The 12,917-nt window shown below is 46.8% G+C and overlaps 1 protein-coding gene across 6 annotated transcripts; it reads left to right on the top strand.

Moving 5' to 3' along the window:
* Positions 1-2,878: 2,878 nt before the first annotated feature.
* On the top strand, positions 2,879-11,087 carry LOC149350349 (uncharacterized). 6 transcript variants are annotated; one of them, XR_016290343.1, is made up of 5 exons: positions 3,429-4,011; positions 4,556-4,720; positions 7,281-7,450; positions 7,796-7,885; positions 10,384-10,428. XR_016290343.1 is itself a non-coding variant. In XM_089579371.1 (4 exons), the coding sequence occupies exons 1-4, from the start codon at positions 3,697-3,699 to the stop codon at positions 10,465-10,467; spliced, it is 654 nt and encodes a 217-aa protein (XP_089435497.1). In that variant the 5' UTR covers positions 2,879-3,696; the 3' UTR covers positions 10,468-11,087. The 6 variants fall into 6 exon arrangements, 2 of the variants coding, with proteins under 2 accessions (XP_089435497.1, XP_089435498.1); XM_089579371.1 differs by lacking the exon at positions 7,281-7,450 and having other exon boundaries at positions 2,879-4,011; positions 10,384-11,087; XR_016290344.1 differs by lacking the exon at positions 7,796-7,885 and having other exon boundaries at positions 3,426-4,011; positions 10,384-11,087.
* Positions 11,088-12,917: the final 1,830 nt, after the last annotated feature.

Below are 12,917 nucleotides of genomic sequence, written 5' to 3'. Positions count from 1 at the left end.
CGACGGGAAACGGCAGCGTCATGATGACATAGGGCGCACTCCTTGGAGCCGGGCGGTCTGCGCCAGTCTTCGTGCCGAACGCCGGCATCTGAAGAACGCGATAGTATTGTTTGTTCACGTTCATAGCAAACCCTGGGATATATGAATATCAAAAATGCATCGTTTCTGACGATCGCTGGCAAATACCGAGTTCCTGGTAGAAGTGATGACTGCGATGCAAGCAAATTTCATCAGCCGGTTTTGTGCTGCTGCTACCTGGTGCGGATCGCCTGCCGTCTGCTAGCTCTGTTGCTGAAGACGTCGTGGAAATCGAACATATCTCTTATTATGGGACGAGTTCACAGTAAAGGGGTGCCGAGCGGAGCACGTTTCTGAGCGCTGGCCAGTCCCGAAGCGCCCTCAGCTGCGGAGTCGATATGCGAAAGCAGCTAGGCATAGCGACGACTAGGGCAGTCTGGGACCAGCGCGCAGGTCGTCGGCCGGCGTTGCCGCAGGCAGTGTCGCTGCCGAAAGATCCACTTTTAGCACAGTCATGCTGTCGTATCTCGAATCTAGAAAGCATCCTTTCTGGTAGCATGGCTGTTTTGTATTTTCTTGTGCGGATGTGAAGTACGCCGAGTCTGCCGGCCGGTAGGTCAGCCTGGATACCGTCTGCCGACGTCATAAAAGCGAGCTAAAGAGTGTTCTTGACGTAAATAATAAACCATGGGACAAGAAATGTGAAAAAAGTGTCATTTTTGAGGATCGCTGACCAATACTGAGCTGCTGGTAGAGGTAACAACTGTGATATGAGCAATTTTCTCACAACCGCGCCTAGCAGCTGCCGCTGGCGCGACGTTGGGGTCCGGCTCGCCTGGCGCTCCGCTGCCGAAGGCGTCGAGGAGATTGACCATACTATTATTTTATTGTGAGATGATTCTGTTAACTACAGCTATTTGTGAAAAGTAGGCCTTTTATTATAGCGCAGACGACTTCCGAAGCGCCGGCCGCTTGCTAAACAGGCTATAGGCCTAGCGACGACCACGGCAGCCAGGCAGCAGCAGAGCTCATTGCCCGGAGCGCCCGCGAGCGGTGCCGTTGCCGAAAGCTCCCAACATAAGCAGACATGCTTTGTCGCTGCTCGAGTATAGCTGGCAGTTCTGATAACAAGGCGATCTCGTCTTTTATTGTGATATTTGTACACCATCCCAAGCAGCGCTCAGGTAACTGCTGCACGGCAGCGAAGTGTGACACCGGTTGTGGGCGCAGCTTCGGTAGAGCGGCGCAGCGATGCTTACTGGCATTTTGCAAAGTGTTTCGCATCCTCACGCGAATCCGCGAAGGCGATATTAGCGTGCGAACAAAAAAAAAAGTCGATGTCCTCACTCATTGGAATCAGATCTGTCAGAATCCGAGCTGCTGGGACTAGACGTGCAGTAGTTTGTTTTCATGCGCTGGTCAGCACATGTGTGGGAAAGCAGACGATGCAGCAGTAGGTGCGTCACAACTTTTGTGGGCCCACGTGACCAAGCGAAGCAGTTGATCTTCCCCCTCTGTGACGTCACTGTACAACTCGGCGTTCCGAAACCGAAAATCGTTCACCTAAAAATGCTATAATAAATTATTCACTGTGAATATATGAATCTTTGGGTGTGTATCATGCTTCCTGGAGCCATAAGAAACGTTTGAAACTAAGAACGCGTGAACGACAAATTTGGTGTCTCCACCCCTTTAAGTATGACTGAAAGGAGTCCGCAAGAAATGCACGGAAGCAGGCATGCAGTGTGACAGCGCAGCGCGACAGGTGCGCTTTTTAATCTCGCGCGCGCACTGAAGAACATGGGTTTATGGTTTATTGGGGTTTTAACGTCGCAAAACGAGTCAGGCTATGAGGGACGCCGTAGTGAAAGGGGTTCGGAAATTTCGACCACCTGGGGTTCTTTAACGTGCACTGACATCGCACAGTACACGGGCCTCTAGAATTTAGCCTCCATCGAAATTCGACCACCCCGACCGGGATCGAACCCGCGTCTTTCGGATGGCGGGTCGAAAGACATGACGGGGACACGCCGAGAAGGCAACGCTGCAGTGCACGCTGCCTCCTCGCCTCTCGGCTCCTCGCGAGCAGCCCCGTCCGCTGACGAGCGGTGGCGGGGGAAAATCTAAGGAAAACATGCCTGTCCCCAACCGGACATGACGTCATTAAATATCACGTGACCTATGACGTCACGCGTATGACGTCATATTTTTTGACCAATCAGCGTTTCCAGCCTGCCTACCCGCAAACGCTTGATGGATCAGTGTCGTAGCCTGGTGGCAGAATCTGAACTACTCGCAAGATGGCGGCAGTGGAACCGCCACCTTACGCCACCTTAAATTGACGTCATTCTGTGAAAAAAAAAAATCAAGGCCACTGCGTTTGTTACATAGGCGGTGCGATCTGGGACTTCAAAGCACTAAAGAGGTCAAGAGAAAGTTATAGGCGCATAATTCTCACCGTCAAGAATATTAGACGCGGTGTCTAAAAGGTATATTCGACGTACCCAGTTCATTAATCTCATTAAAAGTACGATGAACGTCGTCATGGGTCCATACATAATCACATCCAGCGTATGCACATCATGCTTTTCCCCGCGAAGCGTAAGAAAGTTTTACACATGACATTGTGACTTTATTCAGAGGAAGTTCGCCCATTCGTACATCTATATATACGATTGATGCGGCGACGACAATCGAAGCATAGCTCGTGCTCGTCAGCGCTGCACACAGATATGCTAAAAAACCACTGAGATGTGCACGCAAAATCACCGATGATAATTGAACACGTTAATGTCCACAAATGGTTGGCGTCATCACGGCCGGTTGTGCGCTGCGAGGCTCCTATGCGAGGGCAGCGCTACGCGGAGTGCGCCATATGCCATTCGCTCTATATATGCCTTCGCACTCCGGCTTCCAACAGTCTCGTAATCTGTTACCTTTCTGTTACCATCACGATTTTGTACTGCATAGGAGGCCATGCACCTTCATCCACGCATGTGTATTTTGGATGCTGCAAGCCTATAAGTGATTTTAATTTCTTCGATCAAAAACAAGTTAAAAAAGTAAGATGTGATGCGATCAGAAAGCGCAGTAATGGCGTGAGGCATTCACTTTCAGTATGGTACTAACGCATATGGAAATCGGCAAAATGTCAACAGAACGCCACGCAGTTGTTGTGGGCGCCTGGCTGTGGATCATTGACTAAACATGCGTGAAGCATTTTGCGCCGGTTTGAAGGAGAAAAAAAAATGTTGCACGCTTCTTGCGTGCCTTTCGGGCGCAGCCGCCGGGCAATGCGCACAATTCACAATTCCATATACACCCCTGCCACGCAGGAGAGAGTAACTCAACTGTTTAGAATGTATGTGTACCGAAGTACAACGCTGAACCCTATCTTGGAGTATATATAGCCAGTATTTCAGGGCCTCAACGTGTAACAATGACAAGAGCTCAACATTAACATATTTTACCATGCTCAAGAGTATGATTCGGTTCTGATTAATTTAAGCCACTTATGCTACTTTTCTTCACAGGTCTGTTAACTGAAATTTGTAATTACACATGTTACTATTAGGCACGAGACTAAAATCCACCCGCAATAGGAATGTGAGGTTGTCCCTAGGTTTCTCTGTTGCATTGAACTGCATGTGTTTTGAAAGTACCTAAAAGAAGACACAGATGTCCCTAGTTGGGTCTAACCTGTCACCAGGATTTTTCGTTTGCCCTTTTTCCACTTTTGCCTTTGTCGTCAGTGCAGCGAGAATATCAACATGCCGGGCAGCGTGCGCGTTGGCGAGAGTCCGAATCCCGCTGCAGAATACGATGAACGTCGTCACCTTTAGCTTCGGTGGAGCCACAACGGAGACGCTGCCAGGTCTTGTCCGGGGAATTTACCTTCGGCCTCAATTAGATTTTATTTGTGTTTACGTGGGCGGAAACGATTTGTTCGTTCGAAATAGCGATACAGTGTCAACGATCGTTGCACGCCTCGAGGTAAGCCACTTTTACTGATGTTCGTCATGGTGCGCCGCGTTTTATAGTCTGGAAGTGAAGCACTGGGTAGTGTGTGGGGTCTGTTTTGTGTTTAAGGTCATGCTGCTTTGCTGTTCGAAATCGGCGACAGAGGATAAAATTCCTTAAAGCAAAGTACACATTTTGTCCGCGATTGTACTTGGTTTACTAGTTGCTGCAGTGTGCAGATAGGGCTAACCTTTCTCCTTCCGGAAAGTTCATTTTTCATGTGTGTTTGTGTTGTTTGGTGACCCTCAATGCGGGAGCTTGTTTTCGCAATGCTGTGGAAGTGCAGCTTAGTGTCGTAGTTGTCTTTGAAACTGTAGGTCTCGTTCTGTATAGAACTTTCAAATAAAGCTGGGAGCTGTCAGTCTGTGCATGTCATTGATGCTGGAAAGTGCTGAAGAGGCAGATATGGAAAACACGTGCTTGCACTTTGCATTCTTCTGCATTCCTGATGTAAAAATGGTCTTGCAAAAACAAAGCATTGTTGTTCACTGCTCATGATCCAATATTTTCTATGCAGAAGATTTTGGCAGAAGTGAAGCAGTATGCAAGCCACATTTTCGTCTACAAGATAGTGCCCCGAGGGGACGAACTGGGGCGTGAGAAGGAGGCTGACCGCCTTCACCTGAACAGGCTTCTGGTGTGGCGCCTTTCCAGGCTAGGTGCCACAATTCTCAACTTTGATGTAAGCGTGTTTTACATTCCAGAAATGTCCTGTACTACTTATTCATAGCTTGCACTGATGTCAGTGGAAGAAATTCTAGGATATGCTTAAACCACTAGCTCCTGCAGTATGCATTCCACATCATTTCAGCACGGCAGCACGCTATATTTCAGCAGTCCAAGCGCAGCAGTAGCTGTGGTAGGAAACACCCGACGAACAGAAATTTTCTCGCTGTGTGAGCAAACGAAGGCGCACTGAACAGAACGATAGAGCTTGCGTGTGGCGCGCATTTAACGTGCAAACTTTGACCACAAAAACCGCTACCATCAAGTATGGGGTGCATTCTTCATAACAGGTAAATTTGCAACTTCAACTGTCGAGTATGTGACAATGGTGAAGCAAGGAAAGCGCCAGTGGTTAACCGGATGTTTTTTGTTGAAATGGTGACCACTCAAGTAGCTCGAGGAGACAAAGCTTGTCTGGGCCCCATCGCTTCATGCTTTGTGCCAAGCATGAAAATTTCGCATAGTGCCAGCACACAGTGAGACAATACACAGTGAGAAGAGGCAAGCTGAGGCCCATGCCAAAACAGCATGCGAAGGCCAACGTAGCAGGGACGCTGATTAAGCCTTGCGTAGGGGCCTTGATGCATCGTTCCATATCAAAGCAGGTAGATGACGACAATGAGCGATTGAACTAGTGAAAGCAGACGAAGACGACAACGAAGTTCTGGCAGTGTTCTCGGTGCCGCTCGGAGCTGCTCCCTTCGCTTGTGTAAATAACAATATATTCTTTCCCGCAACAATATCGAGGCACCCTAGCCATGCGCTGATCTTTTTCATCCCGCCCACAGCTGATGGCAGAACTACATGTTTTTGGGAACTGTCTATTTTTTGCAGCAAAAAAGAAACTAACATTTACTGGCAGTGCAACATTAACACCTCGAGATGAGCTAACCCAGCTCAAATAGCCTAAAAGTAAAGAAAGTTTTCCACTGACCTCTAAAGTAGAACTTCGCGTTCCTTGAGCTTGCATTGCTGATGAGCTCTCATCTATGCACTAACATAGGAATTGTGCGATTACAGTGATTTGTGTACTTTCAATCGACGGTCGCAAAGTAGCTGACAAAGTGTGTATTCAATGTCTGCAAACAGGCTAACGCCTGCGCTCTTCTCTGCTTCCAGTCATGAGGGGCCAATTTTCTTGCACTATCGAACCTTTTCCTCGTATTGAACGAGCACTGACACTATCAGTTGCAATTTTTAGCCCTAGTGAAAGGACTGCGCATTCAGAAGAGAAGACATTTCCATGCACAGAGAGCAAAGGAGTTGGTTGCAGCACAAAATGCATCTGTTTATCCACATCTTGAAGCATGTGTGGCAGCCAAGTGGTTCATAAACATGGCCGCCATAGCAGCGATATCAATGACGTGACATCATGACCAAGCTATGTATAGCCTAGGATGGTTCACGTTGTTCTCAAAGCAGTGTTGCAGATCTACCAATGCAGTGTACTGCCAGCAGACAGCAATGAAGGTGGACAGCTTGCATGACTTTTGCAGAGTTGTTCAACCATCTAATAGCCACTCTATTCTAGTCTCCATACATGTCATCATTTTTACATACCTCTCCTTCTTCTCGGCAGTATTGTGTACCTAACCTTCATTTCCAGGAGCACCTCTGACTTTCACTTCCTTTGTGCACGCAGATATGAGGTGCATTCAGTTGTAAGCTGGAGCTGGATTTTTAAATTTCTTGTACAGAAGGTTTAATCAAGGTACTAAAATAATTACATTGCTAGTACTCAACACAGCCCTCTTTTAAGTTTTTTTTTGCCAGTTGTTGGCAAGTGCCTATATATTGTGAGGAAAAATTATTATTTCAAATTGGTTAGCGCAGTTGATGCATTCCTGAGTGAACTTTGTTGTTGTGGGACCTCATTACGTTTTGCACATTTTAAAGCAGGACAAACACAAACAAACTCGGTGGTGTGAGGTTGGTCGAATACAAATGATGCGGGATGCAACAAAACTGCACTTTCTCAATACTAGTTGACGCAGTCTGTGAAGCAGTTTGTGGCTTAAAATAGTCGCAGCGGAGACTGTTGTTAGCAGCCAGTGCCATTTCCAGCTTATGAGAGCTCTATTCAGTCAAGGTTGCTGTTTTGTTATTAGAACACAGTAATCAGTCGATATAGGCATACTTCACTTTGACCTTGGTGTTCTTTTCAATTCTGTTTGCAGTCTTATGTCTGCAGCTGTACACATCTGCAGTCTTTATAAGCCATTGTATGGGTGAAAGATTGTGCCCTCTAGTTTTGCACCCACGCAATTACTATTTGGAATATTTCTTTCAACGAACTTCCTCTTTTCATCTGCATGTGATGAAACTGCACCTGCTTTGTCTCTGGCTACTGATGCATGACAGGTGCGTGCCAGTGGCGTGAAAAACCTTGCCATTTTTCTGTATGCCTCTTTCCTTAAAAAATTACATAGCTCGTTCAAAATATATGTAAAGGTACTGGTGTTGAATGGTAATGGCCTGTACAACCCACCTGATCAAAATTATGCCTATTTTTCTAGCACCTCTTCCCGACAGCTCAGCGAGAGCCAAACCTGGAGATGCTTGCTGTGGATTGGTACCATGTGTGCCGTGTTTGCAGCATATAAGCACTGGCTTTTGTTTAGAGCCGGGGAGTGGCCGCCCTCTTTGGTTCTGAGCATCGTGGCAGGACTGTGGAAGCTGCAGCCAGGTTTCTAGCACCGTTTTTTATTTTATGTTGGGGCAAGGGACACCACCGTGGAGAATGTGAAGGATTCAGATTTGGGTTCTAACAGTTCTTTGAACTGCTTCAGTGAAGTGTTAGAACAGCTCTTTGAACTGTTAACAGTTCATTGAATCCTAACCTGAACCTTGTAAGTGAATTTGGCCTCCCTGTTGGCATTGTCTGGCATGCAGTAGTCATTGTTGTATCTCCTTATTCTTTTGACATGGGGAAGAACTCACCATCTCATCGTCATTTGAGAAAGTACTAGCTGTAACTCGTCTGTTGTGCAGTGGCTTTTCAGTGGCACTGAAGAATTGTTTCCTGTTGCAGTGCCCTTGGCTATGCTCTCCAGTAGTCCAGCACCTTCTGGTGGATCTCAGCATTGCACGGACACCCGAGAGTGCAACAGAGAGCGCAGTGGTGAGAAACAGTTCTTAGACAGAACAAGAAGCCACTGCACAAGAAGCGAGCAGCATCTCACCTCACTGACCGTGTGCACAGCAGTTTTACAGCAGACAACGGCACTAGACATCACTCAGGCTGCTTCAATATGGCCGTTAAGCTGAAATGCATACGTAGGGCCCTACTTCTTTTTTAACTATGCATAATAACATCGTGGCTAGTAGCTGCAGTGTAAAAGCGTGACTTGTTGGTAGACCATATCATGACCCCTTTAAGAGTGTTCAGTTGATGCCTTCTGCATGACTGGTCTCAGTAATGGTGAAGAGTTCTGTCAAGTTTATTGGTCAAGAGTTCTGTCAAGTTAATTTATACAGGGAAAAAATATGAAAGCAGTAGATGCAGTGCTGCTAAAGGCACTTGTTCATGGCAGTTGCAAGGGTGTTGACCTTGATTCTGTGTGGTTGTTACTTCTCAAGTTAAAAAGGATTGCCAAGTGGCTACAGGTCCAGTGACACCCAACCAGCAGTCTGATATGTCAGCCCATTCTGTTGGTATGGAAGGCATGGACATGGTCTTAAAGTAAACTCCTGGCTGTCAGAACTTAGCTTTATCTGGTAGAAACCAAAGTTGGCATCATGCTTGGAGAGATACTTGGCAACTTGAATGAAGGATGTGTAATTCTCTTTGAATTGACTGGTTTAGTTTGGTCAGGTTTATGCAGAGCCATATGTCTTCTAGTGGTTTTTGCACGGGAACAATTGGGCGCACCGGTATGTATGACTGTCTGCTTTTATAATAAACCCTGAGCTCTGAGGCAGTGGAGTTCCTTATCGATGGCTGGCCCCATGGGGAACAAAACTCTGCATGAGGTCACCTTCTTTTCAGACGAACGTGTATACTTTCCACACATAGTTCCTAGGCAGTCCTGGGAACATTTTTTCATTGTTGTCTTTGTGTGTGATGACCAAAAAGTGCGTGATGACCTGCGCTTTAACTACCAGAACTCCTGTACCAATAGGGCAGTCCTTGGAGCTTTCACGACATGAACATCTGTGGCAACCATTTTTCTTTGGACATAATAGTTGCACAGAATTTGCTCTACGCATGTAGAGCAAATTTCCTCTGTTCCCTCTGTTCGCCCCTTGAGTTCTTCAGCTGTCTTGAGGCCTTCCGGTTTCAAAACAAAATCCCTCTACGACATCTCCCAGCAAACCAAAAACCTGGGTCTGTGATGTTGGCACCCGATTCAGAATTGGCATGCACTTAGTACGCATTTACAGTGCCGTTGGCAAGTATGCCTTTTGAAAGTAGCTGAATCAACGACATCGAGAAACTGGTCACTTTTTCAGGGTCTCGACCTATGCCACATGGGGATTACACCCATGCACATCTTACAGTGAAAGCTCGTTAATTCAAAACTCGATAATTCGAATTTTCGGATAATTCGAACTACACTACTTGGTCCGGCCAAGCTCCATAGAGATCTGTGTATAAAAAAGCCCGTTAATTCGAAAGCGAGTCGGTTCCGTTACCGATAATTCGAACTACGCGCCACCGCGTCTGGGCGGCTTGGCACACAGCATGTGGCCAAAAAAAAAAAAGCACCTCCTCCGCATAGTTAGAGGCTGCGTATGTCCTAAACGGGGACAGAAGATGGAACTAGATAAAACCTTGGAAGAGTGGGTAAAGCTTAAATGGCGCCATCACTGGCGCGGTGGCCGGCGGCACCGGAGGGAAGGGGGTTGGCGACCGCGCTGGCGGTTGCCTACCCTCTTTTCCGCGCAACCTCCGGAACTCGCAACTAAATGCTTAATTCGAGCCCTGTTAATTCGAAAATACGGATAAGCACTGTCAGCGCGGTTCCTTTTTTTTTCTTTGCGAGTGTCGTCCATGCTTCCACCCATCGGTTGATCGCCAACGGAAGCACGCGCTCAGCCCCCAACAAGACGCCCGCACAAGCGCTGGCACTCTGCCAAAGTTCGCTTCCCCCTTGCTGGAGCTAACGTCAAAAGTGATGTTATCGCTGCGTAGCATCTTGGCGCGCTGCCAAGAAATGCGTTGGGGGGGGCCGTGACGGTCCGAACAAGCGCTGGCACTCTGCCAAAGTTCGCTTCCCCCTTGCTGGAGCTAACGTCAAAAGTGATGTTATCTCTGAGCAGCATCTTGGCGCGCCGCCAAGAAATGCGTTGCGGGCCGTGACGGTGCCAAACGGAGGGCAGCGTTAACGACTGACGCTTTTTTTTTTTTTTCAGATTCTTAGGCAAAAATCGGGGGTGGGTGGGTTCATTATGTGAGTGGGTTCGTTACGCGAGTAAATACCCTACATACACCGTAATGCAAATGGTTCTTGTCGGTTTTTTCGCGGCCATTCGATAATTCGAACATCGGATAATTCGAACGTTTTTCCCGGTCCCGTGAAGTTCGAATTAACGAGCTTATATACATTTGCTTCCATGTCTGTAACTGCACTGCTTGTGCTGCATTTACATAGTGATGATTCTTTTATTGTACCGCAGAGGCTGCCTAGTGGTCTGAGCACCCGCCTCGCATGCAGGAGATGCGGGGTTCCATCCCCATTGCCGCCGGGTACCCACCGGTGATACAATGGGTTCAAGCTTCCCCTGGCCCTGTGCTCGGCTTAATCAGGGTGAAATTCTTGGGAATTGGTCTTTGACCCCACCTTGAGCAAATGAAAAATACCTTGCGCCATGGCGCACTTTGGCCGCCGATGCCCTTGCACCATAAAAATTCACTATCATCATCATTTTTTATTGTGTATGATAATTCAGCATCAAAATGACATGTTCATTGTGCCCAAAGGCCCTAGATTTTTGTGCTTTAATGAATTTGAAAGGTAGAGATGTGGAAAATGTCAGTGTGTGTAGTGGTGAAGAAATCGTGACTATGGTTTTGTGTTTTGAAGCCGTGGTCCTTGCTGCCTTTTCCATCACTACACATCTCCCAGTACTATTGCCAGGTACCTTTCATTTTAGTTTACTGCTAGTTACATGCTTTGTTGCAGTTTTTTTTACTCCTCTGCTCTGTGCTATGGTCTTACTATTTGCAATGATATCCATTCACCACATGTGCAAGGTCCTGGCAGTGTTTTGTTCTGATTTTCGTGCAATCCTCCTGGTGCCCCTGAGCTATTGACGGCTAGCTCTCAGCTGCTTGGGAACCGGGCTACATGGAGTTGGAAAATAAACAGTCCTGATCTTGAGATACTTTGTGGACTCGTCAGTGATTAGCCACTGCAGTGGTGTGCTAGCTGTGAGCAACTACAGACAAAGGCTGCTTTGTGTTCCTTAAAGCTGTTGTGAAAGGCATTACTTACTTGTAAAAATGTGAAAAGTTAACATGGGCGCTGCTGTTAAATACATTACCAAAGGTGCATTGCTGTGCAACTTGTGACTGAAACTAGTGCATACTTCCAGAAATGTGTTAAAAGTGACTGCAGTGCAATGCTGCTTATACAGCACTGTTCGTTGCTAATGGTTACCATTATTTTCACTCGTCTGTGCATTGCACTTCAGCCTGCAGCTGCAAAGTGCAATGAAAGGCTGCACTGAGTAACAGGAACTTTATGAAGAGTGCAATTTTGCACTGCTGCAGTGCTGCGGGATCCTAATTTTGCAATACATGGCTGCATCATTCAGTAAGACATTTTTATTAAACCTGGTTGGACGGTCATACGGCCAAAACAGGACCTGGTGTAGTCCAGATACTAGCTTAATTTTGCCAATTATACCTTGTGGGAAGCCAGAAATGATGCATGATGCTGAAAATCAATTTATGTTGACATGTATTTTTATCCTATGTACGACATGGAATGCACTTTACAATCTTTCATACCCGTTCAGGCGCGGCGCGCACGTATGGGGAGTTTACGCTTTTAAACGTTCCGAGAAAAATTCGCGCTTTGTTGAGAACAAATTCAAAACGTTGGCATATCATAATATCACTAAAAATCAGTATGACGCCCTGTGGCGCCACCTGTCGGTTTTGTAACAAAATGCGTTTGCACTCTTGCGCCATCTGTTGACTTTATAAGAAAATGCTTACATAAACAACGTTACCAAGATGGACGTCTCACTCTTCCTCCATGCTTTGGAGCATAAGTGGCTGTCTGCATTCTTTCTTAATTTATTCGAACTAGCTTCTTACCTGAGACGAGTATCGGCTGCAGTTACTGCAAGATAAGGTGCCCTGCACGCCTGTGAACGCATTTCCTTTTGCAGCCGGAAAGATAAGTACGTTTGGGTCGGAACAGCGATCGCGCCTCACTGTTGCCTTTTTTTTTTCCAGCAGCAGCAGTCAGTTTCTTTTTTCGCAGTGAAAACGTTAGATTAACTTTTCACTACCTCCAGAGCAAGAGTGACAGGAGGAGGATAGCGATGCAGTTTACAAGGGCAGCGCCAGCTTCTGCCGAAAATAGCTGGCGGATCTGTCTGCATGGAGACTCTTGACGTTGAATCGGAATTTGACTGCCACTTTTCTTTCACAGCATAGCATGGTCTCCTGAAATGCTTGCAGCTGTTTTCTTTCTCAGTAAATCATGGTAAGGCGAGTGCGTCAGTGGTCAACGCTCGTCACATGCCACGGTCCCAGTGCCGTAGGCGACTTGGATGGGGCATAAGTTGCACCCAAGTGGAAAGAAAAGTATGTGTATGTGCCCACAAAAGTTTTCAGAATCCCGAAATCACAAAAAACCTCAATTTTCCCTCTACGTAGAGGCCCAGCCTGGCATTAAGAAGTGCATCGTGTTGTTCGCGAAGGAAAGCACGTAGTTCATCCGTCAGTTCGTGGATGTATGCTGAAACTGTTCAGAAAATAAATTTTGTTGTAATTTGCGTGTCCTGAAAACTTGTGTCGGCACTTGTACTTTGCTCCCTGTGACATTGATTGCCACTGTGAGCTGGAAGGAGTGTCCTGCGTCGGCGACTTGTGCACTTTTGTCGCCTTACTTTCAGGGAGCAGAGCTTGCGCTTTTCAAAAGCGCAAAGATTGCGCTACGAAGTGTTTTTCCTATTGTTGGTTTTTGTTTTGTTTC

This window comes from Amblyomma mixtum, chromosome 3, assembly GCF_055824585.1.
Source record: "Amblyomma mixtum isolate Tamu chromosome 3, ASM5582458v1, whole genome shotgun sequence".
In the NCBI taxonomy this organism is placed as follows: domain Eukaryota; kingdom Metazoa; phylum Arthropoda; class Arachnida; order Ixodida; family Ixodidae; genus Amblyomma; species Amblyomma mixtum.
Note: the sequence above shows the minus strand (reverse complement) of the source record. Positions and strands in the feature narration are given on the sequence as shown.

Excerpts from the sequence above, each read along its gene's own strand:
- LOC149350349 (XM_089579371.1), top strand. The coding sequence starts at position 3,697 with ATGTCCCTAGTTGGGTCTAACCTGTCACCAGGATTTTTCGTTTGCCCT. Across the intron at positions 4,012-4,555 it reads CGATCGTTGCACGCCTCGAG|AAGATTTTGGCAGAAGTGAA; the intron begins GTAAGCCACTTT and ends TTTTCTATGCAG. Across the intron at positions 7,886-10,383 it reads GTGCAACAGAGAGCGCAGTG|AGGCTGCCTAGTGGTCTGAG; the intron begins GTGAGAAACAGT and ends ATTGTACCGCAG.